The sequence below is a fragment of the Calonectris borealis genome, chromosome 5, assembly GCF_964195595.1.
Source record: "Calonectris borealis chromosome 5, bCalBor7.hap1.2, whole genome shotgun sequence".
Taxonomy (NCBI): Eukaryota; Metazoa; Chordata; class Aves; order Procellariiformes; family Procellariidae; genus Calonectris; species Calonectris borealis.
The window spans coordinates 5,825,093-5,846,959 of NC_134316.1; the positions used below are offsets into that span (position 1 = coordinate 5,825,093).

Consider the following 21,867-nt stretch of genomic DNA (forward strand, 5'->3'; position numbering starts at 1 on the left):
CGACCCGCCCGGGCCCACGGCGAGGCCGCCCCGCCCCGCTTCGCCGTCGCTAGGCCCCGCCGCCAAGGGAGGAAGTGTCGTAACGGCTGACAGGAAATTTGGCCGCGGGTTACGGCAGCGGCGGCCGCGCTTGGCGGCCGCTGGATGAGCGGAGAGTGGGAGCCGCGGCGCTGAGGAGACGCGGGGGTGAGTGGCCGCGGCGGCGGGCGGGGAAGCCGCGGCGGCGACGGGTGGCCGCCCGGGGCCCCAAAGGGACCGGGGAAGGGCCCCGGCGGCGGCGGCGGGGGGAGCGGGACAGCAGGAAGAGGCGGCGGCGGGGCGGCGAGGCGGGGCCCGGGCACCGTCTCTGCCTTTGTTCGTGCCCCCCCTCCCCCCGACCGCGGCCCGTGAGGCCGCCGCCTCCCCCCCTGGCCCCCGTCTCGTCTGACGCCCTCTTCCTCGGTGGGTTTGTGTCGGTCTCTCCCGTAGGATATGGCCGAGGTACCGCCGGGGCCTAGCAGCGTCCTCTCCCCGCAGGGGGACACGCTCTCCCCCTTCCCCGGAGGAGGAGGAGGAGGGGGGGCTGCTTCCTCCTCCTCCTCCTCTTCCACCTCCTCTGCTGCCGCCGCCGCCTGCACCGGGGCCCAGGACGAGGAGGCCGAAGAGGAGGAGGAAGAGGAGGGACCCGCGGGCGGAGGGGAGCAGCAGCAGCGAGGAGGAGGAGGAGGCAGCGACAGTGGCAAGGGGGGGCCGCAGCAGCACCGCCTCCACCACCACCACCACCATCCCCCGCACCACAACCACCAGCTCAACGGCCTCATCAGCCCCGAGCTGCGGCACCTGCGGGCCTCCCTCAAGAGCAAGATCCTCAGCTCGGAGGCAGGGGCAGCCCCCGAGGGGCTGGAGAACAAGCGAGCCAGCAAAACAATGGGCTCCGGACAGCAGCAGCAGTCATCGCCCCCGACCACAGCACCGTGCTCATCCCCCCTTACCAACCACCTCCCTCCCCAGGGAAGGACTGCACCCTCTCCTCCTCCTTCTCCCCCAGCAGCGGCAACAGGGGACAGGAGCCAGCCTGCTGCCACAACTACGACTGCTGCTAAGACTGCAGCCCGCAATGGACTGGCAGGAGGGACTGGCTTGGAGGAGGAAGAGCAGGAGGAGGGGGATGAAGGAGGGGAGGAGGAGGAGTCCCTGCTGCTACTCTCCAGGTCCTTAGCAGCAGCTTGCAGTTTGAAAGGCTCGGGAACGGACTCTCAGCCCGAGGAGGACCTAACGATACGATACGTCCGATATGAGTCAGAGCTGCAGATGCCCGATATCATGAGACTGATCACCAAAGATCTGTCTGAACCCTACTCCATTTACACATATAGGTATTTTATCCACAACTGGCCACAACTTTGCTTTTTGGTAAGTGCTGGAGGGGGCAAGGGAGGGCAGGAATTGGGAGTGGTTTGGGGCTGGGGAGGAGAGGATGAAAGGGTTGACATTTGCGGAAATACTTCTAATAATCTTTTTGTGGATAAGGCTAAGCTTTTTTGGAAGTACCTGTCTTCCTAATGAAGTCCCCTGGTGACCTTTGCATGTATAAGTAAAGCATATGCCTGAAGTTCCTACATTTGTTAATATATGTTTTAAGTGGTGGGGAAAGGGTTTGAGCACAGGGCTAGGATCCAGGAATTCAAGGCTTCTAATCTTGGTTTTGACATTGACTTTTGTGACCTTTGGTAGCTCATTTTATCATTCTGTCTCAGTTCCTAGGTTTGTATTTAAAAAAGAAAGTGCTTAGTCCACTGTGTCTTATGAGTGCTTAGTAATTCTTGCACAATGGTTTTAAAATAGACTTCAGCGTCGCTAACATATAAATGTTAAGTGATACCTGGAGAGACACTGTTAAAGGTTTTGTAGACTTTCTGATCTACTAGCTTTGAAAAAGACAAGTACAACTGTATTGTTTATTACAGATGTGATAGTGTATGCAGCATGCAGAAATTCTCATGCTGCTTAGATTGTCTTGCTGTACTAACGATGTATTTAGTTTTATATTCTTCCTACTGCATTATTGAAAAGATTGATTTGGTTGTCACCCTGTCTTTCTAAACGTTTAGCACTTCTTACGGAAGAACTTGTGTCTCAGTTGAAAAGTATGCTTTTAGGATGATAATCTGTCCACAGACAGTATAAGTCCAGAGACAGTGTAAGTTGGCCTGAGGGGTATACGTGCATAGTAGGAGCTTAGCTGCGTTTAATTTACTCATAGGAAAACTTACGACTGCAAAACAGAACATTTATGGGAGTGTATGGCACTTCCTTGCTAAGGTAAATGATGAATTCTTCTCTCTTGATTTTTTAATCAAGGCTGGACACTTCTCTGAAAGCTATGATTTAGCCAGAGCCAACACACCCTTCAATTCAGGAATATTTCTGTAAAATTTTAATAGGATATGAGTACAGGAGGTGAGGCTAATGGAATCCATCTGGCCTTAAACTTCCTGAATGTGGTTGTTTTAGGATCTGGTATAATTTATAGCGGGATTTATATGATTCATAGGAGGATTTTCAGAACTGTGCCTCTTAAAACCTGAAGAGGGAACGCAGTAGGATTATAGGAAGTTGAGCAAAACATTACCTTCTGGAACAAAATAGAAATACAAAAATATTTGAAAACATTGTTTGGTGCAAAGTCATGTTTGCCATTATAAGGATGCTGATCAGAGCAGAATGGTGTTTTTCAAACACTGAGCTATGTGTATGACTGATTTACCTCATACTGAAAAGAAATGCTTGTGAACTACAAATATCCATACTTTCAGCATCAAGTATATTGCTGGTAATGCCAAGGCAATGCTGGATACTATTAGATCACAATACATCTGTTTAGACTTTAAATCTTTATTTTTTTGTCAGGGAGTAACTTGAGAATTTTGTTATGAAAAGAGCAATGGCAAAATATTTGACAGAGCACTAAAACAGATGATTTCTAGTATTTATTTTTAACAAATGCATTCAAAGAATAAGATCTCACTCAAGCAAAAGAAAGTGTCTTAAGCTTATTTTGTAGTGACAGCTTCTTTTTTTAATAGCCTTGAATAATCAACAAAACTTTACTTGAACTCTGTGTAATTCTACTCAATTTGCCATGTTTTTGAAGGGTGGAACAATGTAAAGTACATAAAACTCTAGAGAAGAATATATGGCTATGAATGTCTAAAGCTGTTAGCAAATTGTTATCTACTTAATAATTTGAAGCTGTTGCAGTATGTTGAGTCCAATTTGATGGGCGTTTTTTGTGGCTGGTTTTAGTATTTTTAGGGTTTGTTTTTTAGAGGTTGTTCTGTTCTATAAAATTTAATTTGTTCCTGCAGTTAATGGATTCCTGAACTACTTCTATCTTATAAGTCTCTTTAAAATATTTATCTTCAGTCAGGGACTGCATATTCCAATTAGCAAGAACAGTGTCAGGATGGTGAACAGAAGCATAGTGCCTGGTCTCACAGAATCATTTGTCATTAATGCCTTGTGGCCTCACACCCTTCTGGTTTCAGGTTTTGTTTTGGTTTTGATTGGTCTTGGGGAGAGGGGTTAGACTGCAGTTTGATTGTATTTGAAAAAATATCTGTCGGGGTTCAATCAATTCCTTTACTGAATTTCACCATCACCATTTTTAAAATCCTCCGATGCATATTCCCCTGTCTTCATGGCACTGCCATGGGCTCCTTTCCCTTTCTCAACACGTGAGGGGAAAGTGCTAACACCATTTAAATTTGAAGGTGGGATGTGTATTTTCCGTAAATGATCAGCAATTGTCCCTTGCTGATATTTATTCAGTAAACCATGTTAAACACCGTAATTTTGCTATCTAGCATTTTGGATACCCGACAATGCAGAGCTATTTTCTGAGGGCATTATTAACATTATCCCTGTCGATGATTATCTCATGGGTTTGAAACTTGCTGAGTTTTGGCTTGGCCTTCCCAAGGTGTGCACCATTGCTCTAATGGCTAGTGCAACCAAAAGGGCTGCTTGCTTTTCCTTTCTGTTCAACTACCTTTTTCCTGGCTTGTGCCAACCCTTGTGTTTCTCTGATTTGGGAGACTAAAATACCCCTCCCGCCACCAACATATATTTATAAGTGTATGTATATGTTTTAGGGTCAGGCTTCTGTTGGTTTAGAGCTCCAAATATATTCGTAGTAGGATATCACAGGCACTGGTGTTGGTGCAAGAGAGGAGGTGAGAATGCACAGCTGGAGGGAAGGTATAGGACCAATCCTAACTAGTCACTAGTGTGTTTTGCTGTATCAAACCACTTCTTAACTGTATGCTCTAAAAAGAAGTTCATATTCCACTTTAAAAGGACTTGGAGATACTAGGAATCTTCAAAACCTGTTCATTTTAATCTCAAATTCATCCATGTAACTCTCTTCCTGACTTTAGGGGTAACAGGTTGGGAATACTTGATGATCAGTTCTGATGTGTTACACTGCAGCATTACCTGACCGAGCTGTTGCAAGGTACTAACCTTCTCCTCCATAAACTGCAACTGTCTGCTTAAACTCAGGTTTTGCCTGTCTTTGGAAGAGCAGGTTTGCACTGTGTGCTAGGTGTGGATGCCCTGTAAATGCCTGGGTTTTACTTATTCCCAGGAGCTCTGTCAGCCCAGTTTCTCTTCAAATGACCTACGATAACCACTCCTCTGTCAAAAAATGGCAGAGGAAAGGGGTATCTTTTGTTTCACTTGAAGCATTTTTAAGCCTGGCTACGGCTTTGTCTCCATATGGATTGTAAATGCATTTTCAAAGTTGTAGTTTCCTTTTAAAGTGTTGTTGTGGCTTCTAGTCTTAGCAGTGTTAAAGTTCTAAAACTTCCATTTAGAACTGATTTGTTAAATATTTCAGAAAACTGTTTTCAAAATACTTTAGCGTGGGAGAGGTGAGCTTAGGAAACCTTGCTCTGTGCCAAAGTTTGGATAAGACAGGACGTAATAAAAGCAGAGTTCTGGCTGAGTGTTGTAACCTCTCCTGTAATTCACAATACTGCACCACTCAGCTGCCTTTTAACAAAAATCTGGAAAATCTGTGCTTTTATTGGGTTCTTAACTTTGCCACTAGCTATAGCAGCATTTATAATTTAAACTTTCACAAGTTTAGAAATAACCTATTAATTCCATGTAAGTGGTTTTAGATGTGTTGTAAATCCTAAATGACTGCAGTTAAGATCTTGTTTTATACTAATGCTTTGCCTTTTTTTTCCTTTTTTAATTGGGTTTTATTCAAGAGTCTAAGCATACTTCATGTTGAAATTAAGACTTGTAAGACTTCGTCCCTGTTTTTCAGTTGCAGAAAACTTGGGACATAAAAGAAGAACCAGAAAAGTTAGGAAACTGTCTGGGAAGTCTTCCTAGCCTCATGGCAGACTTAGGAAGAAATTCTGTAACATCCATTCCCAATTTGCAAACTCTCTCTGTATTCCAGTTTCCTCTTAGGACTGATCGTGGTTTCAGATACAGGCTTGCTGTGCTACTTCTCACTGTCAGCGGCTTTGTGAAAACTTCGGTCATTGCAGCATCTGAGTACGTACAACAGCTAGTGTAGTTACTCTGGCATTGCCCTTGCACAGGAGGGAATTACTCGTGTCCAGTTCCATAGAGTGGAAACAGAGCGACTTAGTGATTTGCCCAGTATCATAAAGAGCTCTGACTGAACTGCCAGACTTTAGGTTAAAACCATTAGCCTAAATGTATCCTCTAATGGCATTCAGTAACATGATCGCTAAATGTAAGCCGAAAGATTCATACAGACCTGTTTCTGTGATACTTTGGGATGGCTTTTGGTGCATGTGCGAAAGGGAAGCTGTATTGCAGTAGCGCAGGTTCTACTGCATTTGAACCGCAAAATGTTTCTCTTTCAGGGGCTAGTTGGTTGTTTTAATCTTCTTTAAATGGCAACAAATGTCACAGGATCTGGGTATTAAATGCATACTCAGACTGTGGCTGACAGGCTTAATGCCATCTTTGCTAATGAAATTAATGCCAATTGTTTAATTTTGTGAAAAGTAATGTTCTTGCTGATTTACAGACATTTCTGTGCTAACTCTTCTAGTAATACATGGTTGCAATACGAAGATATTAAAATCTAGTTTGTTTTAAACATTTAAACTTATTCATAAGAACAAAGTTGATGCAAATATTGGATTTGAATTCATGTATGTTAATCCTGCTAATGACTTACGATTGAAGTAAATCTTAGAGTACTCTGTGGGTTTTATAATATATTATAGTAACTTGGGCTGAATTCTGTTTGTAGAAACTTGTATATTTAGAAGTACTCTCATATACCTGAAAAGAAAATTTGGCCGACAATTGTCTTTTCATAAATGGTGTTGTGTGGGAACTACTTTTGCTCTCTCCTCCCTGCTCTCCGAATTTCAGTCTGTTTTTTTTTATTTACACAGTTTAACCTTCTCCAGGGGATTAAATTACCAAGTTTTACACCACATTTTAGGTTCATTTCCAGTTTTAGGTAAGGTTGGAGAGAAGGAGGAAGGAGAGGAAAGGCAACAAAAAACCTCAAATTGAGATGGAAATGCAGCACTCCCTCTGTAAGTGGAACAACTGTAGATTAACTATCAGATTTACCTGCCTAAAGACAGAGAAATAGATTTAAGTGTTTGGGGAACTGGTAACAAAGTCATACTTTATTCAGTTCTCTGGCAACAGTGGTAAAACCAGTGGGTATTTGCTTCTTTGATCACTGAAACAAAATTCTTTGCTGTTCATTTAGCGTTTTAAACATATGATTCATGAACATAGCTTTTCTGAAAAGTGCCCTAAACAAGAAAGAACACAGATATGCAATGTCTAGAATGTCACTGCTCTTGAAATGTGTAGGGGGGGGAAAAAAAATATATCTTAAAAATTCTCTGCATGACTGTTACGATCAACAATTTGCACGTGTTCACTTCAGGGCACAGCATAACTATAACATGCTAGTTTGTGGTGTGCTTTTTTTTTTTAGTGGGGTGTAAGATTACATCTAGGTACTCTGCATAATTATAGCAATGTTACGAACAGTCTGTCTGATGATACTCTTTATTTAACTCCCTGGTTTTCTCAGGTCTGAGCTGAGATACAAAACTTGCCTTGAGCTGACACTTTGCATACACAGTTTTTGTATAAGTACAGCTTTTCTTTTCTATGTAATAAACTGTGTTTTAGAACAAATGAGACTGCTTAGAGACTGTGTATTTCAGTCCATTTAGATCATGCCACAGTTTTTGTTTTAAAAACCACTTGTTTAGATTGTTCAGGGTTGTTCTTGGATACTGCTAAAAAATGTGTTTTCCTGCCAAATAAAAACTTAGCAATAATTATGTTTGCCTGATGAGCATAAACTATATTAGAAATGGTGTTAGGATCACGCTGTATCATAGAGCTTTGGAACTGCAGCTCATAGATCTTGGGCTGCTTCATTTCACCTTTGATGCAGCTCCTCGTTGACAGCTCACTTGGTTAATAACCCACCATCCAGGTAGAGATTCCAGAAGACATTATTCTTGGGGCAAAAAAGCTGTGGGTCTGTGCCTGCAAGATGATCTACATGAATGAATCCTCTGTCTGTAGAGTCTTAGCCTACAAGCTGTATACATAAGGTTCAGGTGATTGGAGACTATAGCGTATATACCGTAGACTTTGGAGAAGTGAGCACTGGGTTCACAGGTGGGCTGCACTGAGGCCTGGCAATACTGGCTCTGGCAAGTCCTTTTCATTTGACATGTCTTACTGTTGTAAATTTGGATTATCCAGAAGTGCTTGTGCCAGCACATGCTTGTGCCAGTCATGTGCTCTAGTCCCGGTTTAGTTGCTACACTTGAGCCGAAGGCTGGTTCCCCCCCTGCAGATGCAGGTCTGTCAAAGTCTGTGGATCCACTTATACACCCATACGTATAATTACGAGTTTCTTTTTTATCTCTGTCAGTCTTTCCTGAATGAATAGTAATTCATTCTCCCCTTGGATGCTATCCTACTCTGCAGCATTATTCAGTTTTACTGCTGCAGGTTATAATGTCATTAATCTGTCATGCTACCTAATCCTTCAGGTAACATATGACTTAGTTTTTCTTACACTCTTTCTCTAATATATTTCATGGTAAAATTTTGGTGAACACAGTGGTTATGCAAGTGGTTTGATAAGTGTTTGGGGAAGAGTTGGGTTCTTTTCTTTTTGGTGTTTTTTTTTTCTTAATATTTCAGAATAACTGCATCTCCTTGACCACGCTTTTTCTGACAGTACCGTTGGGATTAACCGTCAGTGCGTAGCTCTTAACAAATGAAATCTCTGAACAGTTAAAATGTGTGAAATTAACTTTGTGCTTTTTTGTTTGTTCTTTGGGTATCATATGACTGAAAATGACAGTTTCTAATGATTAAACGCAGCAACATTTTTCTCTGATCCATTGTGGCCTTGACATTAGAACCAGACAAAAATTAAACATGTTATCTACCACAGCCCATGTACGTAAAAATTCAGATTACTATAAAACAGGAATGGATTTTTTTTCCTCTGTGGCAGCCCGTGTGAAAGGGTGATTTATGCCTTAACCTGGTCTTTTTTTTTTCTTTCCCCCCCCCCCTTCTATCACACGTGTTCTTGCTTGTAGACTTCATGGAATAATACTGTGGTTCTCTCCAGGACAATTCATTGGTTGTTAATTCACTGTAACTTTATTTGAATGTAATAAAGAAATAAGAGTTCTTTAATCTTATTTATACTTTTGGAGACGTTTATAAAATTTATTTAGGTTTTATTTTTTTTATAGCTTTACGCAAACAAATTTTGTGTGGCTGTTTCACTTAAAATGAACTGGTTTACTACTTTTGGTAGCACTGTAGATCACAAACTGAGAATGCATACGTGTATGTTTGTCTTTAAGGCCATGGTAGGTGAGGAGTGTGTAGGTGCCATCGTCTGCAAGCTGGATATGCACAAAAAGATGTTCCGCAGAGGTTATATAGCCATGTTAGCAGTGGATTCCAAATACAGAAGAAAAGGAATTGGTAAGAATAGCCTTTTTTGTTATTTCTTACTTAAATCCTGTAGTTGGCATAACTGTAGCTGTCATAAAGATTTAAGCAGAACTGAACTTCTAGATGTGGTGGTTTGTCTGTCATCCCCACCTTACTCGTCCACACAAGCTCCCCAGTGGCTTTTTTTATTTTGTTAAAATAACCTGAAACGCCCCGTGAGATTTACATCTGGGATACAATAAAGCTGAAAAGAAAGGCAGTCAGCAGCCCCTTACCTCTGCCTACTACCACTGTCAAATAACAACAGTGGGAATTGCTTTGTGTTTTTATATGTGTCCTCATCGCTATTTCTATGTTATGTTCAGTCTATCTTTTTTCAGTGAACTTATCCCCTGGCTTTCCCCTATCATTTATGCATATATCGCCTGTTGGGGAGAATGTATGTAGCTCATTATTGTATTAATAAGTGAAGAAAGAGAGTTGTGTATTGCTACTTGAATGACTGAAATGGAGATCTGTTTTGTTGGGAAGTTACATGATAAAAGGAATGACTCTTGGCAGGGAGTTTGCCCTCCCTCATTGATCAGTTTTGCCCTGATAAAGGAATTTTCATTCTAACACCAGTTATCTTAGTTGCCTTAATTAAAGATCTGTTCTTATGGAACTTAATTTTTTTGTGTTGGTTATTGTGAAATTACATTTTGTAACATTTTTAACTTAAAATGTAGACATCGGCTTTAAAGACTAGAAATGTGCTTCACCACTCATTCACACTGAACAGCTCATACTTTTGTGGCTAAAAACAGAAAATTACTTGCAATGCAAAAATACGGTGATACATTGCAGAACGGTACAATTGTGTTTGTTCTCCTCTTCAAAAAAAAAAAAAACACCACTCCAGAAAACTTGAAGCACTACATATTGTCATGACTATTCAAGCATGTGTGCATTTTTTTTTTCTTCAGTGCAATTCTGAAGCCATTGTTTGTTTCTATAGTGGGGCAGAGGGAAGAGGATACTGAGAAATCACTCTCTCCTTTCCTTTTAGCTGAGTCATGAAGGAGCCTGCCATAATTTAATTGCAGGTGCTTGGGATTCATAAGTAAATAAGAACTAATGATGTTATGATGAAGATCACTGCAAGATTTTTCCCTCGCTTTAGTCAGTTCATTATTTTAGAATTATATAAATAGAATTTATATTTAAAGCCTTGCTTACTTTAGCATTATGTATGTTGACTTTTTCCTACACTTGCCACCTTGCTGTTTCTCAAAAGTATGCTGTTAATCTGAAGATTTGTTTTAAATGTAGTACAGTTTTGTCGTACGTTCAATGAAAATCTTAATTGATTAAAGTTTTGAGAATACTTTAAAACATTCTCTAGATTCCTTGGGGTTTTTTTTCCTTTTCCTTAGCCTTCTTATGGAAGTGAGATTTATGCAATTTCATTGAACAGCAGTTTTTTCCACTAATAACTTTGAAATCAACTTTCAATTTCACCCCAATTCTACAGACAGGTAGGGATATTACATTTGTAGAACTGTTGTGAAATAGATGAAAAATAATGATAAAGAATTAAATTAATGCTTGACTGAGGGGAAGGGATGGGCTTCAACCGTATTATTAGATACTAGCAAATCCAAATGGGAGTGAGCCACAAGAAAAGTGGTTTCGTAAGTTCTGTTACTAATAGTATTTGTTTTAGTAAGAGGAAATTCCCTTGGAAGATGAATGTCCTTCAAGTACATGCCAGCAGATTTTGACTTTAAATGCAACAAAAAGGAATGAATCACATCTTGGAAGGCTATATATAACACTGTGTTAAACATAGAAGCCTGTTTCTAATATCCTTGTGTTAGAAGAATCTTGCGCTCAAGCTGAGTCTCTGGATAATTTAAGGATTATTTTAACGTTCAAACTTGAGACTGCAACTTGACTGCAACTTCTTGTTTCTTTCTTTCTCTCCTCCCTGCTTTCCCCAGGTGTCATGTCATGTAGGTAGCACACGTTAGTCATATATAAACTAGTGTCTTTTGCATTGCAACTCTGACACTTACTGAAATCTATATTTCAGGTACAAACTTGGTTAAGAAAGCTATTTATGCTATGGTTGAAGGAGATTGTGATGAGGTAAGATTTTATAATCAAAAACTTTCATAATGTAAATGGTTTGCATTCTCCTATACGTGAATTCATTTTGCAGGTTTTTCTTCTACAGGACTTTTTTTAGGTGGGCAGTGGGTTGGTAAGAAACTATTCCTTTTATAATAAAAGGAAAAATAACCTCAGAAAAACGTATGGCACAAATAGGAGAAGGATTTTCTAAATTTGTCATAAGGGCTCAAATTGAGTGTTTCAGGTTTTGTTTTACTTTGCGAAGCTGCCTCAGCCTTCGGTCACAGGCACATTTTCCTCCAAAGACTAGTTTAGGGTGCTGCTGACCAGTGTAACTTGCATGTTGTGTGTCATACTTCCATACTTTCAGAATACACAGAGATACTGGAGCAGTACGTGCTGTAGTATGGCAGAATATGGGTCTATCGCAGCAAGTCGTCATGCTGATAATGCATAGCTACATTACATAGCACTAACAGAACTCTCATGATTTAGCACGTCAATGAAAAGGAAGGAAAGTGACTGAATCCCTGTCAAACTTTGTTATCAGTCTTCCCTTTTTCCTTCCTGTATGTTATGTGTCTTCCCTTTTTCCAGATTACAGTCCCTACTTTTTTTTTTGTGTATATATATATAAAGCAACTAAATATCTTTGTGTCCCATGTTTAACTTGTGAGGAACTCTCCCTACATCCATTCTCCTTAATGCAATTATCTGTCCCTTTAACTTTCATCTGCTTGCTACAATGCAATTGTTAGCTTGTTCCTGATACGTGAGCACTGTGTCATTTCAGTGTGTCATAGTTAATGATCCTTTGATCTCTCTGTTATCTCGTTTCAACTGCTCCCTCAATTGTCCTACTGCGGTGTGGTGAAGTTTCTTATGCAAAACTACAATTTGTGTCGCAGGACTTCTGACACATACTCTGTTTATTTTTGCACTTGTGTTACGCCTCTTGCAGCATCCTTGCCTATGTTCTGACTTCATTCATTGTCCGAGATATTTATTCTTCCCTTCAGATTCCTTCACGCCTCTGCTTACCTGGTGTCTTTTTTTTTTCTCTCTCTCTAATTTACGTTGGGCTCAGGCAGTGTAGTGCAATCTGATAGTTCTTTAAGTTCTGTGTTTTGGCTTGTTGCTTCTGTCATCATATGTAATATGCTTTGCTCTAATCTGTTTTACTGCTTGCTACATTGAACTCATCAGGAAAGATTTTGTTTGTTTGTTTGTTTTCCATTGCTTTCCACTATGGTCTTGAATTCACTTGCCGTAGCTAGAGTATTCAAGATTAAAAACTAATTGAGGAATGGTATCACACTGTTCGAATCGCAGTTGGAGAATTGCGATGCAGAGAAGTGAAGTGAATTGCCTGCTGTTGTTAGAGAGTCAGTAGTAGAACTGGCTATTTCTACTCAAGCTACCAGAGTTGCAATAATTACCGTATGATTTATGAGTGTATGTACTACTTCTCATGTAACTTCATTTCTAAATTGGACTATCTACATGTATACGCATAATGATCTCTCCTGTGTCTTTCTTTTTTCCTACCGCTGTAATGTTAGTCCAAGAGTCCTTCTTACTGATTTTATTTTTGTAAGAATGAAATAAATGTGATAAGGTTTGCAGGCTAGTCTGCAGAGAGATCTCATTAAGGCTTAGTCACAGATTTTCATCTATGGTGCTGTATAAATGCTTTGTACTAAGTGCAGAGGGCATTTTTCGGAGTCTATTGCTATCCCTCTTTAATCGAACGCGCTACAATTCAAGTTCCTTGAAGTGTGTGCTGGACGGGTGCAGGCATGTTTCAGTTCCAGTTTGGAAACTGTGTAACCGTGTTTGTGGGATGATGATTCTGAACTAATTATGCCCTGCTTCTTGGGGGCTTTTGCATCAGTCTTGTGCTGGCACAGAATTTCGAAATCGAAGCTTATTATGCCTGGGCAACATGGAGCGCAAGCAGAGTATGCTTCTGACTTTCAACACTGGTCAGCAGAGGCGTACCCACACTGATTTGATATATTTATGTTGTTCCTTTTCATGTACAGGTTATCTACAGCCAAATAGCCAATGTTTTCATGTTTTCTTCTTTTCTTTGCCCCCAAGTGTAGGTTTCTTCCAGACATATGTGGTACAAAATAATGGTCTTGGTTACTTGTACCACATGGTGGATTGCCGAGTTTTCAGTCATGACCAGAATTTGAAAAATCCAACTCACCACCCATTAAAAGCTCTGTCTGACAGAGCCAAGACACGTACCCTCACCAGTTTTTACAACTGGTTGGGAGAATGGTTTCTGGCAGGCTGATTGATGCCTAGAGCTGATCAAACATGAAGTAGTGCATCACAGTAATTTGTCTTCGTGAGGCGTGTAAATAGTTTAATCGTGTCTGCTGCTCTTAAGATATTTTCCTACATCCCTTAATAAAATCAGAAGCATGATAAAAATAAAAAGATGCTGCTCATGATATAGGATGAACTGCAATTAAAAAAAAATGCCATTTTCTGAAACTTGCCTGGAATAGGATTAAAAACATGAATATGCAGCTGTGGGTGTCATGAAAAATTTCCAAAGGCTGCTTGGAAACTCTTCCCTTCAATCTAATTATGGGCTAGATGCAGTAAATGTACTTAATTTTAATAACTTGTGGCATATAATCTGATAAATGCTTCATTCGGTGTGTTACTTTTCAAAGTACCGTAGATAGGACTTTTGAGGTATCAACATCGAGTCCTGAAAAATAAAGGATTTATACACCACCATAGATGAAAGTCTTGAAAAATCACTACTGATGCACTGGCATTTCAAAGTATGCTGCAATATTTTAGTGATTAAAGACTTCCCCTCCCCACCCCACCCCCCCCGTAAGCTAATTTAGTGGGAATAAACTAAGCCAGGCCTATGTAACTGATTTACAGTACAAGCTTCTGTGGTCAGTCAGCTGCCTAAGAGGTAGTTTATGCTATATGCCGTGCTTCAAAGCTGAGAGGCAATATCCTTCCAGCCAGGGGTTGTTTCCCAGCTTGAGGAACCTGTGGGGTGAGTAAGTGAATAAGTGAATTGGCTGGGGTGGAATCTGTGTGGAGAGGAGGAGATGGCCAGGAAGCTGGCCATGGCCTGTGTTAGAATAGAAACGAGGGAAGTGATCTGATGTTGGGGGTGGGTGCTTGAACTAGAAATAACCCTCAAGCCTGAAGAAAGTACTCAACAGCATGCTTTGAGCTGGAGTGTCTGGATATAGTATTACAAAACTTGATGGATCTTTGAATTTTTTTTTTTTTAACCTTAGTGACTTTCTCAGGTGTCTGATGTTAATGAATTCTAATATTTGGGTTAGTGAACTGAGGGTTTTCAAGGTTATAATGGGCTGGGTTTCCAATAGGTCACAAAGATTTAGAATAACTTTATGGGCTGGTTGCATAGAAAATGTAAAGTATGGAAATAAATCAGGTGAAGGTTTTTCTCCCATCTCCAAAGTTTTGAAGATACTATTCTTCCAGTGTAAGAAGGAAAGTATGTGCTAACTTCAGCAAGTTGGGCATCTGGCTGCTTTTTGTACATTTGCTTAGTTTTTACTGACAAGCAATTTTCAAAAATTGTACTGCTTAAGACCTTCACGTGGAACTGTTTCATCCCTTAATCACAATTAGAAAGGAGGAGTTGTTCATTCATATGTAGGTTTTCCATATGTAACAAATGACTGTAAGTAATCTGCATATGATTCATTCACTTCGTATTATTGAAATAATGTACCATACTGGTAACTAATCAAAATAAGACTCTAGTAAGTGGGACTCTTAAGAGCTTTTTTTAAGCAAGATGTAGAACGTGAGAAGGCATTGCAACTTCTCATGAGAATTTCCTTTGAAACTTTAGGGTGACTTAAAGTGGGTTTTTTTGACCACACCAGTAGGTGTCATTTTAATTCAGTACCACATTTGTAAAAATTAAATGTGTATTTTTATATGATCCTATTTGAAATTATCAAACTATTGACATCTTAGCTTTTTCTTAATCCACAAATCATCCAAGGTATTAAGTGTTATATTTTGGGTACTACCTTTCTTTAAAAGTTAAGGCGGTTAAACTGATAAAGGACAAGGGACAAGCATAACTTGAGTCTGATGATAGCCAGACTTACAAGTAAGAATAGCAACCTCTTCTGGGAGCGCTGAGAGAGTACTTTCTTCATTTGCTTATTTGGTTTGGCTGTATTCTTCTATGATTCGGTTTCTAAACTTGAGATCGTTCAGAGTTTGAACTGAAGAAGCAAGAAAGTTTGATTTCTCCATTTTTCTTCAGTTTAGGGATAAATTCTAGGTATGAAAATGTAATAACAAGAAACATTGCACTCCACTCTCCCTATAGAAGGTTTCTTGCTTCTAAACCCAGTTAAAATTAGAGAGTTGAGATAAAATGTTAGGTTTATGAAATTTAAGACGTAGAGAAAGTAACAGCTTTCAGAAAATTGCAACTTGTGCAGAAAATGCTGTTGAATCCAATCAGACCTTTGCTGGCCTCCAGGGGAGGATGTGATTGTGTTATTAGGGGATTTAACAGGCATATGTGTACAACAAAATAGACCCTATGAGACCAGAAATAAATGTAGTGATTGAAGGATTGGAGCTTGATTGAAAATCTCACACAGGAAGAGATGAATCCCTCCCAAAATGAAGCTAATGAAATTTGGATAAAATATGACTGTGTTTCTTTTTTAGATAATAGAAAGGTGTCTTTAGCCCTTTGAGATCAACACAATATGCTGGGAATTATTTTTCATTGTGCTGAGTCTTCCTTAGAAATACCAGAGCAAATCTCTTGCATTTGCTTTCAAGATGAGCATTCACTCAGGTAGTGGGATTCCAACAAACCTGATTTTCAACATTTAACCACTCCCTTAAATTCAATGATCTGCAGTGTTGGAAGTCTTGTAGCATTGCAAGATGTGCAAACTTGCAGTTGAATACAGTCTTCTCCTATCACTCTGCTGGGTTACTAAACTTCTGTGAGAGTGAATGCCATTTGTAACTAGAGTTCAAATAATAGTCTCCTGCGCTGTGGATTTACATGGGTCAGATTTCCTCTTTGGCGTAATGCTTTGCTTTAATTTGAATTAAGAAGTTGTACAATGTGCATAATTGTGTAGAAAATAGCACTCTTCAGGAAAAGTATTGTGCTTCCATAACTTGTTATAAGTTAATAGTTATCCATTTTAATGGCTTAAGGATGTTAAGAGTACTCGATCAAGTCACAAGACTTGATAGTAGTATTCTGTGTGGTGCCAGCTAGAGAAATTCAATCTCTAATTCTTGCCTTAAGACTAAGAGTTGAATTAGGTTGTCTTAAGCGTGCAGGTACAACAGACTGTCCTGCTGTAATTTAAGAACTCTGACTACTAATATTTTAATGTGTGACTCTTAGTTCCTTTTTGGAAAACGAACAATTTCTAAGTCTTATGTTGTTCATAGGGTTGTTAGCCCCAGGTTTACTGTTCTTTCAACATTCTTACACTGAGAAGCGCAGGGGGAATTACCCATTGGAATGTAGTTAGAGTGGCTTGAAACTTGAGTAATGGTCAAATATATACATTAAATAGATTTTTAAATCTTATTGAAGGTGACCAGTCTAACTGCTGGCTGCCTCCATCTTTTACAGTGGCTTAGCCGCTCCTCAGACTGCAGAAAACAAACCTGATGGAGAGGAAAAGGAAAGATGTTCTACCAGGTTGCTTTTTGAAGTAGCTCAGCAACAAGCCTAGTGAGCTGGCAGAAGGGGCGAGGGGGAATGGAAATGCAAGCCTGAAGGCAGTGGGGCCACAGGGTCCGTAAAGTAGATTGACTTAAACTGCTCTACAAATACAGACTAATATTTTGTTCCTGGTTTTAACCAGGAACTGTTAACCAGCTTTCCTGCTTTTTATTGGAGGAGAAGGGAGTCCTGGGTTTTGAGGTGAGGTAGATGACTTTTTTTGGACTAAGGGAGTTTTACGTCTATAGTTCTAACTACACAGAGTGGGTATCAAATGCTGGTTTAGAAATAGCCGTTAGTGGACTTAACACCAGCAGTGATCACTGGTTTGCTGCAGAAATTGCTTAGGCTGTATTTTCATTATATGGTCTTTCTACAGTGTCCATCAGCTCTTGTTTAATATGTGAATGTATGTTGTCATGGGACTGTATGTAGTCTCGTCAGCTTATTAGTTCAGCCTGTGTTCTTGCGCAACCATGATCTGTCCTTAACAGCAGAATCCTTAAATAATTGAGTTGGACAACAGTAAAGAGGCAAAACAAGTTTTTATCATTTGGAGTGGGTGCACAGGTATGCCAGAGCTCTGCTCAGTGCATTTGGGGAAAAGAGGCAAAACAATTCAGAGGGACATACTTCAGCAGTTCTGTATTTAACTTGTTAACGCCAGTGTAGTTTTTTGCCTGTACTTGAAACTTCTAGGATAATTTTGAGTCTTTGCTTAATTTGGACTACTCTTACACTTGGGTTTGGTCTGAGCTATTTATGACAGGTCTTCCTGTCAGCTGGAGTCTTGTCAAGACAGGGAGAAAAAGATGGAAAAAGCTGCTCTTTCCTCCTGGCGTGCACTCTGATTTGACTTTGGGATACTTGTGTTGAGCACAAATATTTGTTGCAAACAGTGGGTCTGACAGCTAGTCATAGAATGCTGAAGCTTGTATCTAGGTCTAAATCTATCGAATTAGAGGTCAAAGATATTAAATGACTAAACAAATCCTCATGTGCCAAGCTCCTGTGACATGGAAAAGTTCAGTTGCTCATTCAAAATATGTTTTGGACCCTAACCTGTTTGGTAGGTTGTTTTTTTGTTTGTGTTTTTTTTTTGGGGGGGGGGGGGAGGGGAGATGTTGGGAGGCAGAGGTTGTTGGGGGTTGGTTTGTTTGTTTTTTACCCTAGCTATTAGGTAATGAGTTGAAATACTGTTTACAGCAAAGAACTAAAATCTTTATATGAATGAGAGTTGTTTACAATTACAATTGTTGATTAACTGCTTTTTTTTTTTTAAATGTGGGAAGGGAGAGGCATTGCTTGAATAAGTCAGGACAAAAACAAATGAATTCCAGTCATTGCTAATAAGTGTACCTTTAAATAAAAACTTAGAAATTGGTTCAGTAGTCATGTAATTGCAACTGCTTTCTAATATTATATGCTTTTTTCTTTTTTTTTTTTTCCTTAAAGGTTGTATTGGAAACAGAAATCACAAATAAGTCTGCTTTGAAACTTTATGAAAACCTTGGTTTTGTGCGAGACAAGAGGCTGTTCAGATACTATTTAAATGGAGTTGATGCACTGCGTCTTAAACTATGGCTGCGTTAAAAGAAACCGTCACATCAAGCAACTGACGTCCCAACAGCGCAGAGTTGTCCTTTGCATGCAATGCAATTTGTACAAAATTGCTTTGCAGGTGGACTTAGTAATTTCCATGCAGCTCTTAATCTGTCAGTGTCTCATTGAGTGTCGCACATATTTGTTGCACTTTGGCATGGCGCATTTGTTCAGAATTAAAACCGATTGTTTCAAACTTCGAGTTCTTTTGGTACCACCAAGATGTGCCAGTTGATAGCCAAGATATGTTCATTCATTTGCAAGTCTACTGACTGTATTACATACACAGTGAACATTTTATCAAAGAACCTGTATGTGGAACATGACTTTTGGTTCCAGAAAAAAGCCAATGTAGATTGTAAAATTCTATAAGTATACTAACATTTCATACAAAAATTGCCATAGTTTTCTGGAAAAAGGCTTCAATTTTAGGTTTTATTTTTCAATATTGAATTTTCCATTCTTAAATATTGGTACCTCAGTGATTAGTGAATGAAAAAATGTATTGTAGGGTGGGGTGTGTGTTACAATGAGTAACAGTAACAATTAAATTGCGTCTGCCAGTGCCTGTATAGATAAGTATATTTGTCTTCACCTCTAAGTTTGGAGTGCATGCTTTTATTCTTTTACTTTCTTCAATTGTCTTTGCAAGAAAATTTCTGCTTTTATTTAAATTCTGGATTTGATAATAAATTATTTCAGATTTTTATAATTTGGATACTTCTCCCAAACGAGGGTTTGGAAGGCCCTTCTTTTCTTATAGCAAGAAGTGTGAGCTATTTTGAAAACCTTGAGTAGCTGCTAAAAGAGAACCTGATGTCACCAGTAAATCTCTGCTGGTTTTGGATGCACTTTTTTCATTAAAAGAGTGAGGGACTTTTAAAAGAAGATATAGAAAATTAATGTAAATTGGTATGATTTTATTTAATCAAAATTATTGCTAGAAGCTCTGAAAAACAGCTATTTTAAGATAGTTGGAACAATTTTTTTTCAGATTCAGATTGCTTTGCTTCAGTGTTCTAAAATGCTTCAATCTTTGGTTCTTGGTCTTGGAAATAAATTTCAAGGTGTATTGTATGCATTTTTAGCTGCTCTCATTTTCTCTAAACTTACATGAGCTAAATTATTGGGGGATTTTTTCCCTGTAAAATCAAAGCAGCGGGGAAGGACTTCTCTCTCTCTTTCTCTCTTTCTCACATTCGCTCTTGCTCTGTTTTTCTCTCTCTTTTTTTTTTTTCCTTTCTTTAATTGGGCTTACATAAGTTTTACCAATACCCATCAATTTTTTCAGTCATTACAGTGTCTAGGCTTTCTTGTTCAGTGTGATTATATAGCCCAGTTCTATGAATCAGTTGGGTTTTCTCACTTTGACAAAAAGGTATTAGTTGACTTGTGGAAGCACCTATGTAATCTGTGAAAAGGATGAACTCTCAGTGAATCCGCTCTTCTGTAGTTGAGCGTACTCTTTGGATTTGCCTTACTACACTTTTTTTTTTTTTTGGGTTTGGTTTGAGTCATGGGTTTTTTTGCTAATTACTGTACACTTAAAAACAAAAACAACAAAACCCCTACCTCCAGTAACATTTGGAAAAGAGCCCTGTGCAGGAAAACTGGATTTAAAGGAAAGCCTTATTTTGCACAGACCAATCGCACATGGTGATGGACATTTCTTACCATGTACAAATTATGAGTTGTATTTGAAAATAAAGATTTTTAATGGAAATTGGCCCTTCTGAGTTTTCTGCTTGTAGACACTATTTGTGCTTTTGAGGGGGTTTGTTCCCCTCAGTAAAGAAAACTCATATTTAAAATGGTGCCCAAGACAAAGCGTTATAAACTGGAGTCTGTTATTCACAGAACATGTTGGAGTTCAGCGTAAAGCCTGTATGTTGCCACTGCTGCCTTGTGACGTGATAAAACCTTTTGTTCATGTTATCCCGATCCCTCAGGTTTGCCAGTTTTTCTGGGTGGCTTTTCAGGAGGTTTCATTTATAGTTTAGACTTAAATGTTGGTAATGTTAAATCAATCAAAACGGATTTCTCTCAACTGTGTTCCAGTGGTCCAGGACGTAGTGACTGCTCTGGCTTGCTTGAACTAAGGAGACAGATCAGGGAGGTTTCATACCTTGTTAACAGCTGTTGGACTTGTATCGCACATTGCAAACTAGGCTATCTTGTGTGTCTGCTGATGTTTAAAAACTGAAAAGCCAGACAGGCAAGTTTTCTGTTGGTTAATATTTAAGCCGTGGGTGTCTTCAGATTCAAAACCCGACTTAGAAGTTAGCCGAAATCCCTTTTCGTGAAGGCACTGCCAAAAACATCGCTTCTGACCAAACTTCAAATACAATTCTGTTTGTTTATTGTAAGAAGTAATTGTCGCCATGCACGTTTTCAAAATACTGCGCAAAATAGGTGCACGTTTCTTTTAAAAGAGCACATTGCCGGAAAGGTTCTGATATCGCTGCTGTGTAACATGCAGTTCACTACGGAAGATACTGAAGCTGTATGTGTTGGTTCGTATTAAAAGAACAGGTTTGTTCTCTGTGTTGCTTGGGATTTGGATATCAAGTGGGAAGTTCTGAATTTGCAAAGAGATGAAAATAGGTTTTCAGAAGAAATCTAGCAATGAAAAGTTGGTTATTTCTCATGTCTGTTGCTAAAACACAGTCCTCTCCCCCTCACCTTTTGCATTGACAAATCTAACTAAGGAGTTGATTGCTTTTATGTTTAAATTTGCCCAGCTGTTCCTATTGGCTGACATGTCGGTATGGATGTTTGCATTATATTGTTTTTTAAGAAATGATCAGGTTCATCACCTTCAAGAAAAGTAGGCATAATCTAATTGGCGTTGCATAGTACGTCACAAACTATTTTTCAGGGCACTGCAAGACATTGCTAAAACTCAGTGCTATGTTAAAAAAATTTCAGGTCTTGTATAAACATTACAACCTATATTGGAGTTCAGGGATCAGGTGGGCATCTATGAAAATATCAAGTGTATCTCGAAATACTGGACTGCTGTTCTGAGTGGATTATATTCTTCTGTCCCTTTCTCCTTTTTGATGAGAACAAAAACAGTGGGGTTATGAAATGTACAAGCTGTCTAAATACAATGCAGTCAAATAAATGGTTAAGTTGTTTATCTATTTCCTTTTGAATGGAAATGTTCTAATGATTGTTTCGCTTTGTCTACAAAATATGAATACATGCTTATTCTTGAGAGAGAAATGGTGGAAAAAATTTTACAAGAGAATTGTTTATCGCTACTTGATTTTCATTCCCATGCCTCTGTTAGAAGCGTCTTGAATAACATTTATGTGAACATCAGTGTCATAGCTCAACTAAAATGGATCCTTTTTTCATGTCTATTAAGTTATGATTAATGCAGTCATTCTGGA

The 21,867-nt window shown here is 39.4% G+C and overlaps 1 protein-coding gene across 9 annotated transcripts; it reads left to right on the plus strand.

Moving 5' to 3' along the window:
- Nucleotides 1-79: 79 nt before the first annotated feature.
- On the plus strand, nucleotides 80-21,615 carry NAA30 (N-alpha-acetyltransferase 30, NatC catalytic subunit). Of its 9 annotated transcripts, XM_075150811.1 has the most exons (6): nucleotides 82-186; nucleotides 469-527; nucleotides 576-1,392; nucleotides 8,913-9,036; nucleotides 11,081-11,136; nucleotides 18,323-21,615. In XM_075150811.1, the coding sequence occupies exons 2-6, from the start codon at nucleotides 472-474 to the stop codon at nucleotides 18,458-18,460; spliced, it is 1,191 nt and encodes a 396-aa protein (XP_075006912.1). In that variant the 5' UTR covers nucleotides 82-186; nucleotides 469-471; the 3' UTR covers nucleotides 18,461-21,615. The 9 variants fall into 9 exon arrangements, with proteins under 9 accessions (XP_075006918.1, XP_075006919.1, XP_075006916.1 ...); XM_075150809.1 differs by having other exon boundaries at nucleotides 469-1,392; XM_075150813.1 differs by lacking the exon at nucleotides 18,323-21,615 and adding an exon at nucleotides 17,874-17,897 and having other exon boundaries at nucleotides 469-1,392.
- Nucleotides 21,616-21,867: the final 252 nt, after the last annotated feature.